A 24,519-nucleotide genomic window follows, 5' to 3' on the forward strand; every position below is an offset into this window, starting at 1 on the left:
ACTCGCCTCAACTTTCCAAAGTGCTGGGATTACAGGTGTGAGCCACCATGCCTCGCTCTAGTATAATTTATTTGTGGTAACCCACTGACATTTTTCTGGATAAAGTATCATCAGATTCTTGTGTTTCATCAGAAGACTTGGTTTGTATACTTTTCCCAATCCCTTTAATCATTTGGTTATGATTTAGTGTTTTGTAATATTTTCTTTTGAAATTTCTTCAGAATTTGTTCTTTGGAAAATTTTCAAATTATTTTGACCAAGCTTGACTGTAATACCACTAGTTGCTTAAGTAGTGCTTGTTTGTTTTCTTGTTTTTGCTAATCTACCAAGATACTCGCTTATCGGTGTCTTTAAATACTACAGTTAACACAAAATTTGTATTTATTCATACAAATACACACTCATACACTTTCTTGTGTTTGGATTTGTTAAAGGAAGTTTTTGGTTTGGTTTTTTTTTTTGAGCACACCCAGGTAGAGTGATTTGTACTTGTTAAATGATGAGATCAACTAAGGTCAGTTTCCTAAATAAGTAATTGCCTGTCCAGTAACAAAATGACCAGTGAGGTTTGCAGTTCTGTAAAATGTTTCTTGAGTCTGCTTGCATAGTCCCCAAAATAACAGTATGTTGTTAATCTGTAGTACTATATACCCCCCAAAAAATGCTTTTCTTTATTTTTTGCTCCTAAATTGGATTTAGGAACTTTCTCAATATAGATGATTTACTTTGTGCTCTTAAAATTGACATCTCTTGGTTTGAAATCCTGAGCAAACTTGTCCTGTCTTATTAAATACCAACATGAACGTATGGTATTTTAGTATTTATTGAATACATCAATTTTAAGAAACCTTTGACTAAGGTGGATCTACTTCGTTTTCATTAATTTAGCTATAGCAGCCCATTCTGGGTTTTTTTGTTTTGTTTTGTTTTTTAACTGCTTTTGTTCTCCATACTGCCTCTCCCTAGTCCCTACAACGTTGTGAGACTTTTCAGAATGTTTTATGTCACTTCTTTACTGTGGATTATTATATTTTGGCAGTAACTTTATTTGTAAATGTTTATAAGGGAAAAAGGTAGTATTTTTGCCTGTAAAATGACTTTAGTATGATTTGAGTTTTGATCAGTATTTTTCGAAAGAGATTTTTATCTTGCAAAAAGATTTTGCCTTCAGTCAGGGTATACTGTAGTGGTTTTGCTTTTTTTCTTACTGTTTTACTTGTTACAATGGTAGATCGTGAATAGTCTTCATTGTTACTTATGTCTGTTCCCTAAATTCTCTGCAGTTGATAACAGAAGTTCTTATACTTCGAGAGAAAATTAGACTTAGTGATTTCTTTTTTCTTTCAGTTTATATTATTTGAATGTTAAATAAATGTAAATAATAAATAATAAACTTAGAAGGATAACCTAACCGTTTTCTTCAGGAAGACACCTGGATTGGGGGGGAAAAAAACACATTTTTGTTTGTATGCTGACTTCCTCTGTAGCCTTAATGTACATAATATTTTTATTCTGGAAATTTTACTTAATAAATCAAAGGTAATTTCATACTTCCACAATGAAACAAATTATTTTTAATAACTACATAACCTATGATGATGTGTCATGATGTTTACAACTTTTTTTGTTTGTTTGAGACAGAGTCTTACTCTTTCACCCAGGCTGGAGTGCAGTGGCGTGATCTCGGCTCACTGCAACCTCCACTTCCTGGGTTCCAGCTGGGATTATAGGTGTGCACCCCTATGCCCAGCTAATTTTTTGTGTTTTTAGTAGAGGTGGGGTTTCCCTGTATTGGCCAGATTGGTCTCGAACTCCTGACCTCAAGTGATCTGCTCGCCACGGCCTCCCAAAGTGCTGGGATTATAAGCGTGAGCCACCGCACCCAGCCTACAACTATTAATGTTGGATACATAGGTTGTTTCCATATCTTGACTGTTATATATAATATGCACTGAATGCTTAGGAATTTTTTTTATTTTCTTTCTAGTTTAATTAAGTCCTTGAGTTAAATTTTCATGATTAAAAGTATGAGGTTAAAAAATAGAGGCCAGGTGTGGTGGCTGACGCCTGTAATCCCAGCATTTTGGGAGGCCAAGGTGGGCAGATAGCTCAAGTTCAGGAGTTCAAGACTAGCCAAGGCAACACAGCAAAACCTCATCTCAAAAACCCACACCCCCTCCCCCCCCACACACACACAGAGAAAATTAGCTGTTGTTGGCCTGGTGACTCACCCCTGTAGTCCCAGCTACTCGGGAGTCTGAGGTTAGAGGATCAGTTGAGCCCAGAGGCAGAGGTTGCAGCAAGCCAAAATCGTGCCGCTACACTCCAGCCTGGGTGTGCATGTGCGCGCGTGCGCACACACACACACAGTACTTTCCCTGTTGTATATTGTCATATTATTTCCTTTAGACAATTACATACACATACACATGCTTACACACACACACACACACACACACAGTACTTGCCCTGTATACCGTCATATTATTGCCTTTAGACAAACCCGTCTATATGTCTCTAGAAGTCAAAGACTATGGCTTTTTATGCAGCTATTTCAGTGATAGGTATGCATAAAATATTTCATCAGGTTTTAATTTTCCTTTCTTTGATTAGTGGTGACAGTGAACACTGTGTAAGTGAATTTATGTGAGTACTGTATCTTATGAAATACTTCTTCCTAAATTTGACCTATTAGCTTATTTGATTCTTGATTTTCTTTGCAGTTTGCTTTACACACATTCTGCCCCAGTGATACCATTGATCTGAACATTTTGAAGACCACTTCTTCAAAAAGAATACTGAGCTCTGTGTTATAAGTGCATCGTATCCTTGCATTTATATATAATTTTGTTTTCTTTTTTTTTAAAAAGCTTTGACAGATCCAAATGCTTCTGCTGCTCAGCAGGCTGTTCTCCAGCAGCACATCAATAGTCTAACATACTCACCTTTTGGAGACTCTCCTCTCTTCCGGAATCCCATGTCAGACCCTAAGAAGAAGGAAGAGGTAAATTTAAGGATACTTCTGTAAAATATCATATCAAAGAAAGAGAAACTGAATGTGCAGAATGTAATTTTTTGCTTGTATATATTAAGGGATTAAGCAAAGCTAGGCATAATTAATTTTTTAACATTATTTCACTCAGCTGGGGGTAAATTATTTTTGCTGTATCTGGACGGTGTTCCAACAGTCAAATGACCACTACACTGAAGATCAAGCCCTGAAATAAGGCAGATATTAATATTCTCATTTTTAATTAAAACAATTTTTTCTAAGTTTTTTTCTTTTTGAGATGATGTCTTGCTGGTGTTGAACTCCTGGAAGCAAACCTCCTGCCTCAGTCTCCTAACATGCTGGGATTACAGGTATAAGACACCATGCCCAGCCCTATTGTCATTTTATTTATTTATTTATTTTTTTATTTTATTTTATTTTTTTTGAGGCGGTGTCTCGCTCTGTCGCCCGGACTGGAGTGCAGTGGCCGGATCTCAGCTCACTGCAAGCTCCGCCTCCCGGGTTCACGCCATTCTCCTGCCTCAGTCTCCCGAGCAGCTGGGACTACAGGCGCCCGCCACCTCGCCCAGCTAGTTTTTTGTATTTTTAGTAGAGACGGGGTTTCACCATGTTAGCCAGGATGGTCTCGATCTCCTGACCTCGTGATCCGCCCGTCTCGGCCTCCCAAAGTGCTGGGATTACAGGCTTGAGCCACCGCGCCTGGCCCCTATTGTCATTTTATAACTAAGTAAACTAAGGCTTAGAGAGGCCGACTTTCCTCAAATCATAATGCTCTTAAGTGGCATAACCAAAATCTTAACCTCTTGATTTTTACATAGCTTTGTGTTTAATCCCTTATAACTCTAGTGTAAAAACATGATCTTTTACTCACATGGTGTTAAAAATGTAGTCTTTGGTCTATTTGATCCTTGTTTTACCACTAATCATCTGTGAGACATTGGAAAATAAGAAAGTCATTTTGCCTCCGTAAATTTGTTTCTTCTGTAAAATGAGGACAGTAATAGTGTTCAATGTTGAGGGCCAAATGAGATAATGCACACCAGGATCATAGTAAATTGCTCAATATACAGAAACTATTTTTCAATCACTTATGTCATTACATGTATCCCTCAGCTTTTTATTTTCTGTTTTTTTTGTTTTGTTTTGTTTTGTTTTTTGGTTTTTGGGGGGTTTTTTTGTTTTTTTTTTTATTTTTTATTTTATTTTATTTTATTTTTTTAAGAAATGGGATCTGCCCGGCACTGTGGCTTATGCCTGTAATCCCAGCTCTTGGGGAGTCTGAGGCGGGTGGATCCCCTGAGTTCACAAGTTCTAGACCAGCCTGGTCAACACAGTGAAACCTCGTCTCTACTAAATATGCAAAAATTATCTGGGCATGGTGGTGGGCACCTGTAATCACAGCTACTTGGGAGGTGGGATAATTGCTTGAACCTGGCAGGCAGAGGTTGCAGTGAGCCAAGATTGCGCCATTGCACTCCAGCCTGGGCAACAAGAGCAAAACTTCGTTTCAAAAAAACAAAAAAGAAATGGGATCTTACTATGTTCTTAAATTTAATCCTGTAAACTAGATATGAGAAGCAAGATAAGAATATGAAAGTACGTTTTAAAGTGACGTGTAAATGATTAGACGAAAATTATTTACGCAGCCTAATTTTAGGTGGCTGAATATGTGTAAGGCATTGTGTTGTTAAGTGCTGAGGATACAAAATTAAAATAAACAAGAATTTATTAAGGTTGCTAACCAATGACAAAGATCAGACAGACAAGCACTTAAATTTACACTGGTTCAGTAGAGTATATGTGATAATAGAAGTGTGTCTGTCAATGACGAATGGATAAACAAAATGTTTTATATCTGTATGATGGAATATTCAGCCATAAATAGGAGTAAAGTACTGATACATGCTATAACATAAATGAACCTTGAAAATGTAAGTGAAGGCCGGGCACGATGGGCATGGTGGCTTATGTCTTTAATCCCAGCACTTTGGGAGGCTGAGGTGGGCAGATCACCTGAGGTCAGGAGTTTGAGACCAGCCTGACCAACATGATGAAGCCCCATCTCTACTAAAAAGAAAAATACAACATTAGCGAGGCATGGTGGCACATGCCCATAATGCCAGCTACTTGTGAGGCTGAGGCAGGAGAATCACTTGAACCTGGGAGGTGGAGATTGCAGTGAGCCGAGATTACACCATTGCACTCCAGCCCAGACAACAAGAGGGAAACTCCATCTCAAAACAAAAGGAAAGAAAATGTTAAGTGAAAGGAGCCAGACACAAAAAGTCACATGATTTGATTTATATGCTATACCCAGAATAGGCAAATCCATAGGGAAAGAAAACAGATTCATAGTTGCAAAGAAAAAGGGAAGAAATTGAGAGGAACTGAGTTTCTTTTTGAAGTCATCAAAGTTTTCAGGAGTCAGATAGTGGTGATGGTTGCACAACCTTGTAAATATACTAAAAACTATTGAAGTAGATGCGTTAAAATGGTGAATTCTATGTCACGTGAGTTTTATCTTAATACAAAATTTAAAATATAATAGTGAAAAGATCATAGATGCTTGGATGAATTTGATAAGGCTTTGTTTTCAGAAGAGGAACATTTAACTTTTTTGTATGGGTATGTAGGACTTGGCAAGTCTAGGTCAAGCATTCCAAATGAAGACAGAATTGTGAAAGATCACAACAATCTGGGAATAACAAAGATTCATTGTTAAGTGTAAACAGCTTGCACTGGGAAGAGAAGAATAAATTGTGACAGGCGAGATACGCTAGACGTTGTTATTTGAAGTGGTTATATAATCTCATTTATGCTGTTAGGAAAACAAATGTACAACATCCTCAGGATGCTGTATGATATTGTAGAGATGCCATTTGAAGCACCCTGAAATTTAGTTGTGTGTCTTCCAGTAACTTGTTGTTTCGTCAGTAATCAGAGGAAGTAACTTTATTTTTATTTCTGGTACCCAGAGTTTGACTTAATGTTTAATTATTAATGTTTACTAAAAGATGAATAAATACAAGCTAATATCTGTCCTTTTTTTCCCAGAGCAATTTGGATTTCACAGAAGTTGAATATTAATTCATGACAGAGTCTCAGTTTTTCTTGAAGCTAAGATTTTTGATTTAATTGAAAAGTAATGACTATGGCTTAGGATTTTTTTGATATCATGTTTTCATCAAATGAACATATATATACTGTTTTTCAAACCAGAATAATTGCAAGATAAACTATAGAACGAAGAGAATATTAATATGTTGCGTTTGTACATTTTAATTTACAAAACTTTTTTCAGATTCGTTATCTTTGGTTTTTTTTGGAGAAAGAATCTCGCTCTGTCACCCAGGCTGGAGTGCAGTGTTGTGATCTCAGCTTACTGCAACCTCCGCCTCCTGGGTTCAAGCGATTCCCATGCCTCAGCCTCCCCAGTAGCTGAGATTACAGATGCACACCACCACTGTTTGGCTAACAGATTCATTATCTTGATTAGATTTTTTAAAATGTCAGACAAATCATTTTAATTAGGGGCTGGAAAGATAAGTACAAATCAATTCTAGAACAATAAAGACAGTTCTGTTAGTATTCACACATACATACAGATAGTGCATCCCAAATCCAAAATGCTCCAAAATCCAAAACTTTGAGCACTGACGTGACATTCAAAGGAAATGCTCATTGGGACATTTTGGATTTTCACATTTGGGATACTCAACTGGTGAGTGTAATGCAAATATTTCAAAATACAAAAAAATCCAAAATACTTCCAGTCCCAAGCATTTTGGATGAGGGATACTCAACATGTACAAAGTTGGGTGTGAGCATCCTTGTTTTATGGGAGCAAGTGAATGGCAGAGATGAGGGTTGAAATCTGGTCTTGTGATTTTTAAAGCCAGTGCAATACATTTAAAGTAAAGTAAAAATTTCCTTGATGCTTTTGTTTTTCAGAGATTGAAACCAACAAATCCAGCAGCCCAGAAGGCTCTTACTACACCTACTCATTATAAATTGACACCCCGCCCTGCCACTAGAGTCCGGCCAAAGGCTTTACAAACAACAGGCACAGCGAAGTCACATCTTTTTGATGGGCTGGATGACGATGAACCATCCCTAGCCAATGGAGCATTCATGCCCAAGTGAGTTTATTTTTGTTAACAGAAATTAAGTATGAAATACTGATATAAACTAAGTATGAAACAATATACAATTATTTATTTAAATATATTACAGATGTAATACAGTCCACTTTGTTTGTTTTTCTTTTTGAGACAGAGTCTTACTCTTTCGCCCAGGCTGGAGTGCAATGGCATGATCTTTGCTTACTGCAACCTTTGGCTCCTAGGTTCAAACGATTCTCCTGCCTCAGCTTCCTGAGTAGTTGGGATTACAGGCGTGTGCCATCACGCCTGGCTAATTTTGTATTTTTAGTAGAAGCGGGGTTTCACCATGTTGGTCAGGCTGGTCTTGAAACCCTGACCTCATGTGATCTACCGACTGGCCTCCCAAAGTGCTGGGATTATAGTGCCGAGCCACTGTGCCCAGCCAGTCCACTTTTTTATAGTTTGAAAAATACAGAACATCACGGAGAAGAGTAAGAGTCCCCTGATCATTCCCAGGGATAACTCATAGTTAGCATAAAAATATTTTGATAAATATGCCTCTTATTTTACATATTCATGATTTTGTTTTGGTTTTGAATAATTAGGGTTTTTTGTTGTTGTTTTTAAAAGTTCAGGTCTCCCAGGCTGGAATGCAGTGACTGCAGCCTCAGCCTCCACAGCTCAAGCGATCCTTCCACCTCAGCCTCCCAAGTAACTGCAACTATAGGCTTGTGCCACCATGCCTAGCTAATTTTTTTATTTTTGTAGAGATAGGATCTTCCTATGTTGTTCAGTCTGGTGTTGAACTCCTGAACTCAAGTGATCAGCCGTCTCAGCCTCCCAAAAGTGTTGGGAATTAAAGGTGTGAGCCACCACATCTGGCCATGTTTTTTTTTTTTTTTTTTTTTAAGAGACAGGGTCTCTCTTTTTTGCCCAGGCTAGAATAAAGTGGCATGATCATGGCTTACTGTGACCTTGAGCTCCTGGGCTCAAAGCAGTCCTCCCACGTGAGCCTCCCAAGTAGCTAGGACTACAGGTATGCACCACCAGGCCTGGCTACTTGAAAAAAATTTTTTTGTAGAGATGGTGTCTTGCGTATGTTGCCTAGGCTGGTCTCAAACTGGTGTCAAGCGGTCCTCCCACCTTGGCCTCCCAAATTGCTGGGATTACAGGTGTGAGCCACTGTGCTAAGACTACTTTTCCTTTTTTCTTACAACTCACAATGGTCAAATAGATTAAGAAGAATCTGGTTTTGTTTGTTTGTTTGTTTTTTGAGATGGAGTTTTGCTGTTATTGCCCATGTTTGAGTGCAATGGCACGATCTTGGCTCACCACAACCTCTCCCTTCTGGGTTCAAGTGATTCTCCTGTATCAGCCTCCCGAGTAGCTGAGATTACAGGCATGCGCCACCATGCCCGGCTAATTTTTTTTTTGTATTTTTAGTAGAGAGAGGGTTCTCCATGTTTGTCAGACTGGGCTCGAACTCCTGACTTTAGGTGATCCCCCCGCCTCAACCTCCCAAAGTGCTAGGTGTGAGTCACCATGCCCAGTGTGTTTTTTTTTATACGTTATAATTTTATACAAATATAGAACCAAAAATAAAATAATTACACAGAAAAAATACAGAAAAGTATGTAGAAAAGTCATTGGTAAACACAGAAAACTACACTTAAATGATGCCTTAGAACAAATATACCTCAAAGTGTTGATACATGCATGGAACAAAAACCTGAGGAAAATTAAAAATCAGACTGTTAACATTATTTAACATCAGGAGAGAGAATGTCATGGCATGTCATTTCTTGGTTATTTTTCTAGATATATACACACACACACACAGGCATTTTTAACAAGTACTTTTCTAGTCAGAAAAAAAAGAGGTGGGTTTTTTTGGGTGGGACATTTTGTAAGCTTTGGAGAACAATTTTTTTCACTCCCAATTCTTTGTCTATGAAGGTTAATAAGTTAAAAACATTACATGCAACTTTCTTTCCCTGAAAACATGGTGGTAATCCAGCCGGGCGCAGTGGCTCACGCCTGTAATCCCAGCACTTTGGATGGCCGAGGTGGGCAGATCACCAGAGGTGGGGAGTTCAAGATCAGCCTGGCTAACATGATGAAACCCCGTCTCTACTGAATATACAAAATTAGCTGGGCATAGTTGCGTGTGCCTGTAACCCCAGCTGCTTGGGAGGCTGAGGCAGGAGAACCACTTGAACTGGGGAGGCAAGGTTGCAGTGAGCCGGGATTGCACCCCCGTACTCCAGCCTGGGTGACAGGGTGAGACTTGGCCTCCAAACAAAAAAGAAAATACGGTAATCTGCTTCACAAAAGGTGGAAAGTCTAATTTTATGTGTTTCTTAGAATATCAGTAAATTATTTTGAAGGCAGGGACTGTGTATTATTTATATCTGTCCTAGCATATTATTTATTTATTTATTTATTTATTTATTTATTTATTTTTGAGATAGTCTTGCTCTGTCACGCAGGCTGGAGTGCAGTGGCATGATCTCGGCTCACTGGGTTCAAGCAATTCTCCTGCCTCAACCTCCCAAGTAGCTGGGACTACAGGTGCACGCCACCACACCCAGCTAATTTTTGTATAGAGATGGGGTTTTGCCATGTTGGCCAGGCTGGTCTTGAACTCCTCACCTCAGATAATTCACCCGCCTCAGACCCCCAAAGTGCTGGGATTTCAGGTGTGAGCCACTGTGCCCGGTCTTGTCCTAGCATTTTATACACTGTTTTTGCGCAGAGTAGGTAAAAAGGTTTACAGTAGTCTGATCATCAGGTCAGTAGCTCGAGATCAGTTTCACCAGGCCTTAGGATTTTCAGACACACAAGTAGAAAGGATTAGAGTGGGAGGACATATATTTTGCTGTTAATACCATCTGACCTCCTTGGCTTCACTTCTGTGGTGTTGCTGTCAAACGTCATCTTTTTTTTCTTTTTTTTTTTGAGACAAGAGTCTCATGCCGTTGCCCATCCTGGAGTGCAGTGGTGCAATCATACATCACTGCACCTTTGATCCCTGGGCTCAAGAGATCCTCCCACCTCAGCTGCCAAATAGCTGAGACCACGGGCCACACCACCATGCCCAATTAATTTTTTCTTTTTTTTTTCTTTTTTTGTAGATATGGGATCTGTCTTTGTTGCCCAGGGTGATCTCCAACTCCTGGGCTCAAGCCTCAGCCTCCCAAAGTGTTAGGATTACAGGCATGAGCTACTGCACCCAGCTACCTATCAACGGTCTTAATGTAACAGAAGCATTTTACACAGTTGATCTTGTCCCTCCTCCTTGATTCACTTTCATAATTGTCTTCCAGGACCCCACAATTTTCTAGTTTTCTTCCTGCCTCACTGGTTGCTGCTTCTCAGTCCCCTTTACTGGTTCCTGTTCATTCCACCATCTGTAAATTAGAATGCCCTTGGCTCAGTTGTTGATCACATTTTATCTATGCTTATTTACAAAGTGTTTCAATTTATTCTCATGACTTTAAATATCATCTATAGTCTGATGATTCCCAAATTTTTATCTCCAGCCCAGACCTCTTTCCCAAACTCAAGATTCTTGTATCTTACCCTACTCTACATCTTCACTTTGATGTCTAAAAGACATTTATTTAAAATTAACATGTCCATGTCTTCTTTCTCAAACCTGTTCTACCCAAAACCTGTCTCAGATGATTGCATTTCTGTCATTCTAGTTGCTCAGGTCAGAAATTTTGGAATCTTCCTTGACTTTGTCACACATTCCTCATCTAAGTTATCAGCAAATCCTCTTGGTTCTACCCTGTAGTTTACTTAGAATCTGTATAGTTCTCACCACATTCATTGCTATTACCCTAGTGCAGGCCACCACTATCTCTTGCCTGGATTACTGCAATACACTCTTCTGTTTTTATTGTTTTTATTTTTATTTATGTATGTATGTATGTATGTATGTATGTATGTATTTATTTATTTATTTATTTATTTTTGAGACAGAGTCTCTCGCCCAGGCTGGAGCGCAGCACAGTGGCCCGATCTCGGCTCACTGCAAGCTCCGCCTCCTGGGTTCACGCCATTCTCCTCCTGCCTCAGCCTCCCGAGTAGCTGGGACTTCAAGCGCCTACCACCATGCCCAGCTAATTTTTTTTTTTTTCAGTAGAGACAAGGTTTCACTGTGTTAACCAGGATAGTCTTGATCTCCTGACCTCAAGATCTGCCTACCTCAGCCTCCCAAAGTGCTGGGATTTCAGGTGTGAGCCACTGTGCCCGGTCTTGTCCTAGCATTTTATACACTGTTTTTGCGCAGAGTAGGTAAAAAGGTTTACAGTAGTCTGATCATCAGGTCAGTAGCTCGAGATCAGTTTCACCAGGCCTTAGGATTTTCAGACACACAAGTAGAAAGGATTAGAGTGGGAGGACATATATTTTGCTGTTAATACCATCTGACCTCCTTGGCTTCACTTCTGTGGTGTTGCTGTCAAACGTCATCTTTTTTTTCTTTTTTTTTTTTGAGACAAGAGTCTCATGCCGTTGCCCATCCTGGAGTGCAGTGGTGCAATCATACATCACTGCACCTTTGATCCCTGGGCTCAAGAGATCCTCCCACCTCAGCTGCCAAATAGCTGAGACCACGGGCCCACACCACCATGCCCAATTAATTTTTTTCTTTTTTTTTTCTTTTTTTGTAGATATGGGATCTGTCTTTGTTGCCCAGGGTGATCTCCAACTCCTGGGCTCAAGCCTCAGCCTCCCAAAGTGTTAGGATTACAGGCATGAGCTACTGCACCCAGCTACCTATCAACGGTCTTAATGTAACAGAAGCATTTTACACAGTTGATCTTGTCCCTCCTCCTTGATTCACTTTCATAATTGTCTTCCAGGACCCCACAATTTTCTAGTTTTCTTCCTGCCTCACTGGTTGCTGCTTCTCAGTCCCCTTTACTGGTTCCTGTTCATTCCACCATCTGTAAATTAGAATGCCCTTGGCTCAGTTGTTGATCACATTTTATCTATGCTTATTTACAAAGTGTTTCAATTTATTCTCATGACTTTAAATATCATCTATAGTCTGATGATTCCCAAATTTTTATCTCCAGCCCAGACCTCTTTCCCAAACTCAAGATTCTTGTATCTTACCCTACTCTACATCTTCACTTTGATGTCTAAAAGACATTTATTTAAAATTAACATGTCCATGTCTTCTTTCTCAAACCTGTTCTACCCAAAACCTGTCTCAGATGATTGCATTTCTGTCATTCTAGTTGCTCAGGTCAGAAATTTTGGAATCTTCCTTGACTTTGTCACACATTCCTCATCTAAGTTATCAGCAAATCCTCTTGGTTCTACCCTGTAGTTTACTTAGAATCTGTATAGTTCTCACCACATTCATTGCTATTACCCTAGTGCAGGCCACCACTATCTCTTGCCTGGATTACTGCAATACACTCTTCTGTTTTTATTGTTTTTATTTTTATTTATGTATGTATGTATGTATGTATGTATGTATGTATTTATTTATTTATTTATTTATTTTTGAGACAGAGTCTCTCGCCCAGGCTGGAGCGCAGCACAGTGGCCCGATCTCGGCTCACTGCAAGCTCCGCCTCCTGGGTTCACGCCATTCTCCTCCTGCCTCAGCCTCCCGAGTAGCTGGGACTTCAAGCGCCTACCACCATGCCCAGCTAATTTTTTTTTTTTTCAGTAGAGACAAGGTTTCACTGTGTTAACCAGGATAGTCTTGATCTCCTGACCTCAAGATCTGCCTACCTCAGCCTCCCAAAGTGCTGGGATTACAGGCGTGAGCCACCGCGCCCAGTCCCACTCTTCTGTTTTTACTCTTTTTTGCATCTGATTCTTTTTTTTTTTTTTTGAGACGGAGTCTTGCTCTGCCGCCCAGGCTGGAGTGCAGTGGCCGGATCTCAGCTCACTGCAAGCTCTGCCTCCCGGGTTCACGCCATTCTCCTGCCTCAGCCTCCCGAGTAGCTGGGACTACAGGCGCCCGCCACGTCGCCCGGCTAGTTTTTTTTTTTTTTTTTTTTTTGTATTTTTAGTAGAGACGGGGTTTCACCGTGTTAGCCAGGATGGTCTCGATCTCCTGACCTTGTGATCCGCCCGTCTCGGCCTCCCAAAGTGCTGGGATTACAGGCTTGAGCCACCGCGCCCGGCCTTTTGCATCTGATTCTAAACATCGCTACGACAGTGGTCATTTTGAAGCGTAAGTCAGATCATTTCCCTTTTCTGCTCAAAACCCTGAAGTGGTTCACGTTTTTTTACTCAGACCAAAGTGCTTACATTGGCATATAAAGTCCTCGAAGGTAGGATTTCCCATTACTGCTCTGAACACATCTACCATTCTCTTCATTGCCTATTCCATTCTAAACTTACTGCTTCCTTGCTCCTGTTAGGACAGCATAGGCATGCTATTTATTTGGGCCTTTGCCCCAGTTGTTCCCTTTGAAACACTTCTCCTCATATATCCATTTAGCTAACCCTGTCACTCTTTTTTTTTTTTTTTGAGATGGAGTCTCGCTTTGTGGCCCAGGCTGGAGTGCAGTGGTGCAATCTCGGCTCACTGCAAGCTCTGCCTCCCAGGTTCATGCCATTCTCCTGCCTCAGCCTCCCGAGTAGCTGGAACTACAGATGCCCGCCACCACGCCTGGCTAATTTTTTGTGTTTTTAGTAGAGACGGGGTTTCACCACGTTAGCCAGGATGGTCTCGATCTCCTGACCTGGTGAACCGCCTGTCTCAGCTTCCCAAAGTACTGGGATTACAAGCATGAGCCACCGTGCCTGGCCAGAACCCTGTCACTCTTTACTCACATGTCACGTCAATGAAGACTACTCTGACGACCCTATTTTTGGTTTTTTTTTTTGTTTTTGAGACAGGGTCTTACTCTGTCACCCAGGCTGAGTGCAGTTGCGCTGTCATAGCTCATTGCACCCTTGAATTCCTGGGCTCAAGGAATTCTTCTGATTTGGCCTTCTGAGTAGCTGGGACTACAGGTGTGTGCCACCATACCTGGCTAATTTTTTTTATTTTTTAGAGATAGAGTCTTGCTGTGTTGCCCAGGCTGGTCTCAAACTCCTAGCTTCAAGTGATCCTCCCACCTCAGTTTCCTGAGTAGCTGGGACGATAAGTGCATGCCATTGTCCCTGGCTGATTTTTTAAAAATTTTTTGTAGAGTACTGTTCCTACTTTTTAGTAGAGATGGTGTTTCACTATGTTACCCAGGCTTGTCTTGAACTCCTGGGCTCACACAATCCTCCCACCTCGGCCTCCTGAAATGCTGAAAGTACAGCACAATCCACCATGCTACCTTTATTTGAAACGTTTGTTTACTCTCTCTTCCTACCCCCAACCCCAGTTGCTATGTTTCAGTGCATTGCAGTTACTGTTTTCTGTGATGTTCAAATTGTCTCATATTTGGCCATTAAGGAGCCCTTTCAGATTGGCTCCTAAGTCCTTTCCACATGCCTCGGTAGTGTTTGGCAACTTTCTTGCTTGTAGGATTAACTTTGTAAAATTTTGTTCAAGAGTTTTGCCCTCTGTGTTCATTAAATTCCACATACTGCCCCCCCCCACACTGGGGCTTTTTTTTTTGAGATGAGGTCTTCCTGTGTTGGTATAAAGATTATGCTGACCTCATGAACAAACTGGAGAGTGTTTCCTCTTTCTATTTTCTAGAAATGTTTGTATAAGGTAATAATTTCTAGCTGGGTACAATGGCTCACATCTGTAATCTCAGCACTTTGAGAGACCAAAGCGGGAGGATCACTAGAGGCCAGTGAGACCACCCTTGGCAACAAAATGAGACCATCTCTGAGAACAAATTTTTTTAAAAATTAGCCAGACATGATGGCACACACCGATAGTCCCAGCTATTTGGGAGGCTGAGGTGGGAGCATCACAGGAGCCCAGAAGTTCAAGGTTGCAGTGAGCTATGATACCACCACTGCACTCCAGCCTGTCTCAAAAAGAAAAGTTGGTAATATAATCTGATGGTAACATCAGATGTTTGGTACTGGTAATGATACATGGGTCTGAAGTAGTATTTATAAGACTATTTGGGAAAAAAGTATTTAAGAGTTAGAGTGGTATTCAGCTTTTTCTTTTATATTTTGAGTCACTTTTGATAAGTTATAGTTTTATAATATATATTCATTTCAGTAACTAAAATTTCAAATTTATTGGCATAAAGTTGTTTAAAAATACCCTTGTCTGTTTTTTTTTGTTTGTTTGTTTTTGTTTATCTCAGTGGCATCTATAGGGACACTCACTTTTTCATTCCTAACATTGATTTTTATTGTGCCTTCTCCTTTTCTCTTTGACCAGGGATCTCCCAATATTACTGGTAATTTCAAATAACTAACTTATGACATTATTGATGTTCTTGTGCCTGTGATTGTTTACTGTTTCATCAGTTTTTAATTTATTATATTTTATTAATATTTAATATTTATCTTGTTCCTTTCTCCTTTCCCCTTTGATTTTCAGCTTTCCTTCTTTCAAATATATGCATTTAAATATGTAAATTTTCCTCTTAGTTCAACTCTGGTTTTTTATGTTTTTGTTATTAATTTCTAGATGAAAAGTAAAAAAGGATGATAGCAATAGCAATTCTTAGAAATTTGAGAGTTCCTTTAATGGCCCAGTATATTGTTAGTTTGTAAATGTTCCATGCGTACTTGAAAAGAATGTGTACTCTGTAGTGAACGAATACAGTGCTCTTACATTAGGCTAAGTTAGACCAGCCTGGGCAACCTGGCGAAACCTTGTTTCAACAAAATATTGGCCAGGCATGGTGGTGGGCGCCTATAGTCACCAGCTACTCTGGAAGTTGAGGTGGGTGAATCGCCTGAGTCTGGGAAGTAAGTCAAGGCTGTAGTGAGCCATGATCAGTGATTGTACCACTACACACCAGCCTGGGTGACATAGCGAGACTCTGTCTAAAAGAAAAAAGAAAGAAACCTGAACTTTTTAGATGTTTGTGATCGATCATTTACATCATTTGATATCCAGGATTTTTTTACATCAATACTTTCTTGTCATGTTTTTAAAAAATCTCTCTCTTTGGGCAAACTGAGGAAAGTAAAAAGAAAAAACTTTTTAGTCAGCAAATATCCATTTACCTTTTTAATTCAAGACAGCATGATGAGTTCTGTGGTGAGACCGCCATACATTTGCACTGCCAAAGGAGAGAAAGCATTTAGAGAGTATACAGATGATTGAAATACAAACATAGTGTGATGAGTGAGCGAAGTGTCTGGATAAGGTGCTCGGGGCTGGGAGGAGGACAGTTTTCAAGGGGATTTTCCACCGTGACTTGAAGGTGTTTAGCTTTATTCTTCTAAACACGATAGTGCAATGTATTTGATGCCTTGTGTTTTGGCTATACAATCCTAGGAAGCGTTTATAAATGAAACTTGTTAGGTTATTCTTAGGTGTACAAGAGTTGAGCAAAAGTGCACCATTGGACTCCAGTTTTTAAGATAATGTCTGGGACACATCTGTATGCCTGAGTAATTTTTTTCTTTTTCTTTTGGTTTCTTGTTTATAGGAAGAGCATTAAGAAGTTGGTTTTGAAGAACCTTAATAATAGCAATCTCTTTTCTTCCGTTAATCGTGATTCAGAAAATCTAGCTTCACCATCTGAATATCCAGAAAATGGAGAGAGGTACACTCAATTCTGTTTTGAGTTGTTCTTAGTAGAGAGTCAGTCTCATTTTTAAGACATTCTTAGGAGTTTATGAAAATTTTTGAAGTTTGGTGAATATTGCAGAGAAGTATTACAGCTTATGAGCACATAGAAATCAAATCATATTTTTGTGTTTTGAATTCATTAAACCTTAAAATTATTGGAGTTCTGATTCAGTGCTTCAAAACTATTTTGGTGTTTGTGTATCTTGTTTTGGACAGGGTTAGCATGCATTTGACACCCTTCAGCCCTTTAAAATAAGGGTTATTTTGTCTGATGATTTTCTTTCTTTTTTTTTTTGAGACGGAGTCTCACTCTGTCCCCTAGGCTGGAGTGCAGTGGCATGAGCCAAGATAGCCTCCCATGCTCAAGCAATTCTCCTGCCTCAGCCTCCCATGTAGCTGGGAATACAGGCACCTGCCACCATGCCTGATTAAGTTTTGTATTTTCAGTAGAGACAGGGTTTCACAATGTTAGCCAAGGATGGTCTCGAACTCCTGACCTCAAGTGATCTGTCTGCTTTGGCCTCCTAAAATGTTGGTATTACATGTGTGAGCCACTGTGCCCAGTCTTATACAGTGATTCTTTTTTTTTTTTTTTGAGACGGAGTCTCACTCTGTCGCCCAGGCTGGAGTGCAGTGGCGCTGTGTCGGCTAACTGCAAGCTCCCTCTCCCGGGTTTACGCCATTCTCCTGCCTCAGCCTCCCAAGTAGCTGGGACTACAGACGCCCGCCACCTCGCCCGGCTAGTTTTTTTTGTACTTTTTAGTAGAGACGGGGTTTCACCATGTTAGCCAGGATGGTCTCGATTTCCTGACCTCGTGATCCACCCGTCTCGGCCTCCCCAAGTGCTGGGATTACAGGCTTGAGCCACCGCGCCCGGCCTACAGTGATTCTTAATAGTTAGGTATATATTCTTTCATTTTAGAAATTTATTTATTTATAGGCCGGGCGCGGTGGCTCAAGCCTTTAATCCCAGCACTTTAGGAGGCCGAGACGGGCGGATCACGAGGTCAGGAGATCGAGACCATCCTGGCTAACACGGTGAAACCCTGTCTCTACTAAAAAAATACAAAAAACTAGCCGGGTGAGGTGGCGGGCGCCTGTAGTCCCAGCTACGCAGGAGGCTGGGGCAGGAGAATGGCGTAAACCCGGGAGGCGGAGCTTGCAGTGAGCTGAGATCCGGCCACTGTACTCCAGCCTGGGTGACAGAGGGAGACTCCGTCTCAAAAAAAAAAAAAAGAAATTTATTTATTTATTTATTTTGAGGCAGAGTTTTGCTCTTGTTACTCAGGCTGGAGTGCAATGGCACGATCTCGGCTCACTGCATCCTCTGCCTCCCAGGTTCAAGCAATTCTTCTCCCTCAGTCTGCTGAGTAGCTGGGATTACAGGCATGCACCTCCACTCCCGGCTAATTTTTTTTTTTTTTTTTGTATTTTTAGTAGAAATGGGGTCTTGTCATGTTGGTCAGGCTGTTCTTTTTTTTTTTTTTTTTTTTTGAGACGGAGTCTCGCTCTGTCGCCCGGGCTGGAGTGCAGTGGCCGGATCTCAGCTCACTGCAAGCTCCTCCTCCCGGGTTTACGCCATTCTCCTGCCTCAGCCTCCCGAGTAGCTGGGACTACAGGCGCCTGCCACCTCGCCCGGCTATTTTTTTGTATTTTTTAGTAGAGACGGGGTTTCACCGTGTTAGCCAGGATGGTCTCGATCTCCGGACCTCATGATCCGCCCGTCTCGGCCTCCCAAAGTGCTGGGATTACAGGCTTGAGCTACCGCGCCCGGCCGGTCAGGCTGTTCTTGAACTCTTGACTCAGGTGATCCACCCACCTCAGCCTCACAAAGTGCTGGGATTACAAACGTGATCCACCACACCCAGCCGAAATTTATTTCTTTATAAATGTATTTTATAATGTAAAGATTATGCATGGTCCAGGCGCGGTGGCTCACACCTGTAATCTCAGCACTTTGGGAGGCCGAGGCAGGCTGATCACCTGAGGTCGGGAGTTTGAGACCAGCCTCACCAACATGGAGAAACCCCGTCTCTACTGAAAATACAAAATTAGCCGGGCCTGGTGGCACGTGCCTGTAATCCCAGCTATTCGGGAGGCTGAGGCAGGAGAATTGCTTGAACCTGGGAGGTGGAGGTTGCGGTGAGCCGAGATTGCACCATTGCACCCAGGCTGGGTGACAAGAATGAAAACTCTGTCTCAAAAATAAAGAAAAGATTATGCATGAAAGATGTATTCTGTAAACTGCTTATTTCCATTTATTTTATTAGAAATGCCTTTCCATTATCTGTATGAATATATGTGTCTTTTCTTTTTTAAATGATTGCATAAGTCATTATTGTGAATGTAAGATAACTTGACCAATTCCTTATTAGTGGACGTTTAGATTATCTGGTATTCCTCTACTCAAAACAGTGCTTCAGTAAAAATCCTTATATACTGGCACATGTTCTCAGGGCCTCCCGAGGGCTATATCACAAAAAAGAAAAAAAAGACAAGAAACACGTTGTATAGACACCTTTGCACTCCTATTTTTTTTTCTTTTGGATAAAATTCTAGTGTGTTTTTTAAAATTATTATTTACAAAGCATTTTCTAACATTTTGTTGATTGTAATCTTAAAAATCTAACTTTTTTTGTTTTTAATCTTAAAATTAACCAGTTATTTGATTCCACAAAGGAGAGTATACAATAGAGACAGTAATTATCTGTTTCACAGTACTGCTATACTAAGTATTAAGTGAATTTTTAATACATGGAACTATCCAAAACAGTACCAGGCACTTAGTAAAGGCTCAGTATTAGTTAGCTATTATCATTGTTATTACTACTACAAGAGGTTAAAGTATTATATCTTTTCCTTTTCAGATTTAGTTTCCTAAGCAAACCTGTTAATGAGAATCACCAGCAGGATGGAGATGAAGATTCCCTTGTGTCACGTTTTTATACTAATCCTATTGCCAAACCTATTCCTCAAACCCCAGAAGGTGCTGGAAATAAACACATCAACAGCAACAGTGTGGATGATACCATTGTTGCATTAAACATGCGTGCTGCTTTGCGAAATGGGCTGGAAGGAAGCAGTGAAGAAACCTCTTTTCATGATGAGTCACTTCAAGATGACCGAGAAGAAATAGAAAATAATTCTTACCATATGCATCCGGCAGGTCAGGTTCAGATTGGTGTTAAATCTCTTACCAGTCATTTCACATGACTTGCTTGTTGCAGATATTCAACATAATGGAAGTCAGTTGTTTGGCATTTTAAGTATTATTTTATGTCATCCCACATAGGAGACCTTAAATATTTAAACAGTTTTATGCTTCAGTTGATTCCGAGTTCACATACTCTTTGGACCTTAGAGTATTAAAATTGATACATCTTCAGTTATCCTGCTGTAGCCAAAGAACCCAAATTTTATAGCCAAAGAGACTATCCTGATATTTTCCCTAGCTTTGTAAACTCGGGTAGATTGCTTATTGTGATACATCTTCAGCTATCCTGGTGTAGCCTAAAGAACCCAAATGTTGTAGCCAAAGAGACTATCCTGATATTTTCCCTAGCTTTGTAAACTCGGGTAGATTGCTTATTGTTTTTTGTTTGTTTTTTCATGAGACAGAGTACCGCTCTGTCACCCAGGCTGGAGTGCAGTGTCGCAGTCTTGGCTCACTGCAACCTCAACCTCCAGGGATCAGGACCTCTCATTTCAGCCACCCGATCACCTGGCACTACAAGCACATGATACCACACCCTGTTAATTTTTGCATCTTTTGTTTTGCCTTGTTGCCCAGGCTGGTCTCAAACTCCTGGGCTTAAGCGATCCTCCTATCTTGGCCTCCCAAAGTGGTAGGATTACAGGCACGATCCAACATGCCCAGCCCATTTTGGGTGTTTTGTGGTATTCTTGAAGTGTCTGCAAAATTTATATTTAGTTTTCTTATTGCCATTATATATATATTTAGTCACTTAGTATCATAAGGAAAGAACTTTGTACTTTGACATTAAGAATCCCAGGTATCTGGGTGTGGTGGCTCAGCAATTTGGCAGGCTTAGGTGAGAGGATTGTTTGAACCCAGAAGTTTGAAATCAGTCTGGGCAACATAGCAAGACCTGATCTCTACATATAATTTAAAAGTAATTAGCCAGGTGTGGTGGTACATACCTGTAGTCACAGCTACTACAGAAGCTGAGGTGGGAGGATTGCTTGAATCCAGGATTCAAGGTTGCAGTGAGCTATAATTATGCCACTGCACTCCAGCCTGGGTGACAGAACAAGATCCTGTCTCCTAAAAAAAAAAAAAAGAATTCTAGGTGCTTAATCTGTATTTGTTTATGTATATCTACATGAATTTATTATGCTACTATATATCTTTTTAACATGAAGTTTTACATTAGTTCTAGTTTTCTCATTGCTGCCACCCAATTTAAGGTTCCCTTCCCAAGAAGCAAGCATACAAGTGGGTGTTGCTGGAGACTGGAATTTGATCTGATGTTGACCTGAAATACTTTTCTCTCAGAGAGCAAGTTAGCCTTATATCTAACTGCAAGTAGGACATCGAGTGAATAGAACAAGCGCTACTTTCCTTGAGTTTTTCAGCGCTCTGCTTGTTTTTATTTTGGTCTTTTTTTTTTTCTGTTTTAATTTTTCCTTCCTTCCTTCCTCCCTCCCCTCCTTCCTTCCTCCCAAGTTTCGCTCTTTGTTGCCCAGGCTGGAGTGCAGTGGTGCGACCTCAGCTCACTGCATTCTTCGCCTCCCAGGTTCAAGCGATTCTTCTTCCTCAGCCTCCCGAGTAGCTGGGATTACAACCACCCACCACCACACCCAGCTAATTTTTGTATTTTTAGTAGAGACGGGGTTTCACCATGTTGGCCAGGCAGGTCTCGAACTCCTGACCTCAGGTGATCCACCTGCCTCGGCCTCCCAAAGTGTTGGGATTACAGGCGTGAGCCACAGTGCCTGGCATAATAGTTCTTTTCCTTTGGCCATCAAATATCACTTACTTTTTTTTGTTTATTTGTTTGTTTTTTTCAGCCAGAGTTTTGCTCTTGTTTCCCAGGCTGGAGTGCAATGGCACAATCCTGGCTCACTGCATCCTCCGCCTCCCGGATTCAAGCGATTCTCCTGCCTCAGCCTCCCAAGTAGCAGGGATTACAGGCCACTGCCACTGCCACCACACCCGGCTAATTTTTTGTATTTTTAGTAGAGACAGGGTTTCACTATGTTGGCCAGGCTGGTCTCGAGCTCCTGACCTCAGGCAATCCACCTACCTCCGGCTTTCAAACTGCTGGGATTACAGGCATGGAGCCACTGCGCCCAGCCATCACTTACTTTTTTGAGACAGTCTTTCTCTGTTACCTAGTTTGTAGTACAGTGGCACTATCTCGGTTCACTGCAACCTCTGCCTCCTGAGTTTAAGCAGTTCTTTTGTGCTTCAGTCTCTTGAGTAGCTGGGACTACAAGCATGTGCCACCACACCCAGCTAATTTTTGTATTTTTGGTAGATAATAGATTTTCGCCATGTTAGCTAGGCTTGTCTTGGACTCCTGACCTCAAGTCATCTACTCACCCCAGCCTCCCAAAGTCCTTGGATTACAGGTGTGAGCCACCTTGCCTGGCTGGATTTTTCATTTTTCTTTTAGCTCTCTATTTGGGAGTGTAAATTTGAAAGATACAAAAGGTTTATGGGAAACAGGCAATGAAACAAGAAGTACTGGGTTTGGAGTTTTATATCTTCTTCTACTGTTAAATTACAGTTTAAGCCAACCAAGTTTTTTCCACTGTAGATTTTGGTATCTTTGCGTGTCAAGTAAAAGAAAAAGCTGATTAAGCCTTTCTCAAGAGTGTTTTATTGGATGCCTTTTACAGTCTGGGATGTTAATGGATATTCTTTGAAAAGAATGTTCTGTGGTTAAGTCTGGAAAAACACGAGGCTAAGCAGAGTTTAATAGGCTATTTACTGTAAGATTTAGACTCTTTGTTGTATCATGTCTATGTTCTTCAAACCTATTTGACCATGAAGATTTTTTCACACACACACACACACACACACACACACACACACACACACACCCCTTCTCCTAGGAATCATGTTTGGTAGAAAATTAGTTTGGAAAAATTGTGCATTCCGGTATGTTTTCTCTTTGTATGATGATTTAGTTGCTGATTATTTCAGGTTATTTATTTATTTTTTCTGTTATTATTTTTTTGTCACAGGTATTGTTCTTACTAAGGTTGGTTACTATACTATTCCATCTATGGATGACCTTGCTAAAATTACCAATGAAAAAGGAGAGTGCATTGTCTCTGACTTCACTATTGGTCGGAAAGGTGAGTTTAGCATTTAGTGATTAAGCCAGAGAGTTGCACCTTATTTTTGTAATTAGGAAGTTTTTGGTAGCTTAATCTGTGTTTTCCTACATTTGGGCCCACCTTGGCCTGAATCTTAGATACTTTGATTTTTAAGTAATAAAACAACAAAGACTGGAACCATGTAAAAAAAATTTTTTTTTTTTTTTTCTGTTGAGATGGGTTCTTGCTACATTGCCTGGCAGATCTCACCTCCTGTGCTCAAGCGTTTCTCCTCCCTCAGCCTCCTGGGAAGCACAGAGCCATATAATATTCTTTGGGCTTAGGTATACCTGTTTGGTGCTAGTAACTATTTGGGTCATTTTAATCTTCTGTAATTAAAGAAAATACTGGAAATACCAAGAACTACTGAGAAAATTGAATAGTAGGCGAGATCTGTAACACTTAGCATCAACTTCATGTTATTATTACTGATAATTTTCTTGTAGGGAATGTCACTGTGCTATATTCTATTAAAAAGAGCTCAGGCATTTTAACCCATATGCCAGGCCAAGTACAAAGCTTTGTTTATGTAACAGCACTGTGGATAGATGGGAAGAGATTTAAGAAGGTTGTTTTGAGGCTAATGGAAGTTTTATAAAAATGCAGATGTTAGGCCTGTCGCAGTGACTCACGCCTATAATCCTAGCGCTTTGGGAGGCCGAGGTGAGAGGATCACTTGAGCTCAGGAGTTCCAGACCAGCCTGGGCAACATAGTGAGACCTCACCTTTACCAAAAAGTAAAGAAAATTAGCCAGGCATGGTGATAAGTGCTTGTAGTCTCAGCTAGTTGGGAGGCTGAGGTGGGAGGATTGCTTCAGTTTAGGAGGTTCAGGCTGCAGTGAGCCAGGACAACTGCACTCCAGTCTGGTCAACAAAACAAGACCTTACCAAAAAAAGAAAAGAGAAATACAGATGTTAAATCAGGTAACAACATATTTGAAGTTACTCCTTAAGTCCCCATTCTTACCAGTCTAGGAATTGCTGAATGATTTAAAATACTAATATTTAAAACTGTCTTCTCCTTGTGATTGTTTAGTCACTATAGTTGTAAAGTAGGTATTTGCCTTTATACAGAATGAATTTTTAACTATTTGCTCTGATTTATAGGTTATGGTTCAATCTATTTTGAAGGAGATGTGAATTTGACAAATCTAAATTTGGATGATATTGTGCATATCCGAAGGAAAGAAGTAATTGTCTACTTAGATGATAACCAGAAACCGCCTGTGGGTGAAGGGCTAAATAGGTAAGAGTTTATGTACATCAGAAAAGTATCGGCTAAATCATAGTTTTTTTTTTTCTGTCAACATAAATGTATTTAGATGTATGCTTCTGTAGCTTGCTTTCCTTACTAGAGTACATTT

The 24,519-nt window shown here is 40.4% G+C and overlaps 1 protein-coding gene across 5 annotated transcripts in view; it reads left to right on the top strand.

Annotated features, from left to right (window-relative positions):
* The window catches only part of NUP98 (nucleoporin 98 and 96 precursor), a 135,793-nt gene that overhangs the window by 62,891 nt on the left and 48,383 nt on the right, over nt 1-24,519 (top strand). For all 5 annotated transcript variants that reach the window (XM_033205666.1, XM_033205667.1, XM_033205665.1 and 2 more), the window contains 6 exons: nt 2,871-3,004; nt 6,965-7,152; nt 16,665-16,781; nt 19,675-19,973; nt 23,021-23,134; nt 24,263-24,401. In XM_033205666.1, the coding sequence (XP_033061557.1) occupies nt 2,871-3,004; nt 6,965-7,152; nt 16,665-16,781; nt 19,675-19,973; nt 23,021-23,134; nt 24,263-24,401 (991 nt within the window). The remainder of the gene's footprint in view (nt 1-2,870; nt 3,005-6,964; nt 7,153-16,664; nt 16,782-19,674; nt 19,974-23,020; nt 23,135-24,262; nt 24,402-24,519) is intronic.

Source organism: Trachypithecus francoisi, unplaced genomic scaffold (assembly GCF_009764315.1).
Source record: "Trachypithecus francoisi isolate TF-2019V2 unplaced genomic scaffold, Tfra_2.0 Lachesis_group8, whole genome shotgun sequence".
In the NCBI taxonomy this organism is placed as follows: domain Eukaryota; kingdom Metazoa; phylum Chordata; class Mammalia; order Primates; family Cercopithecidae; genus Trachypithecus; species Trachypithecus francoisi.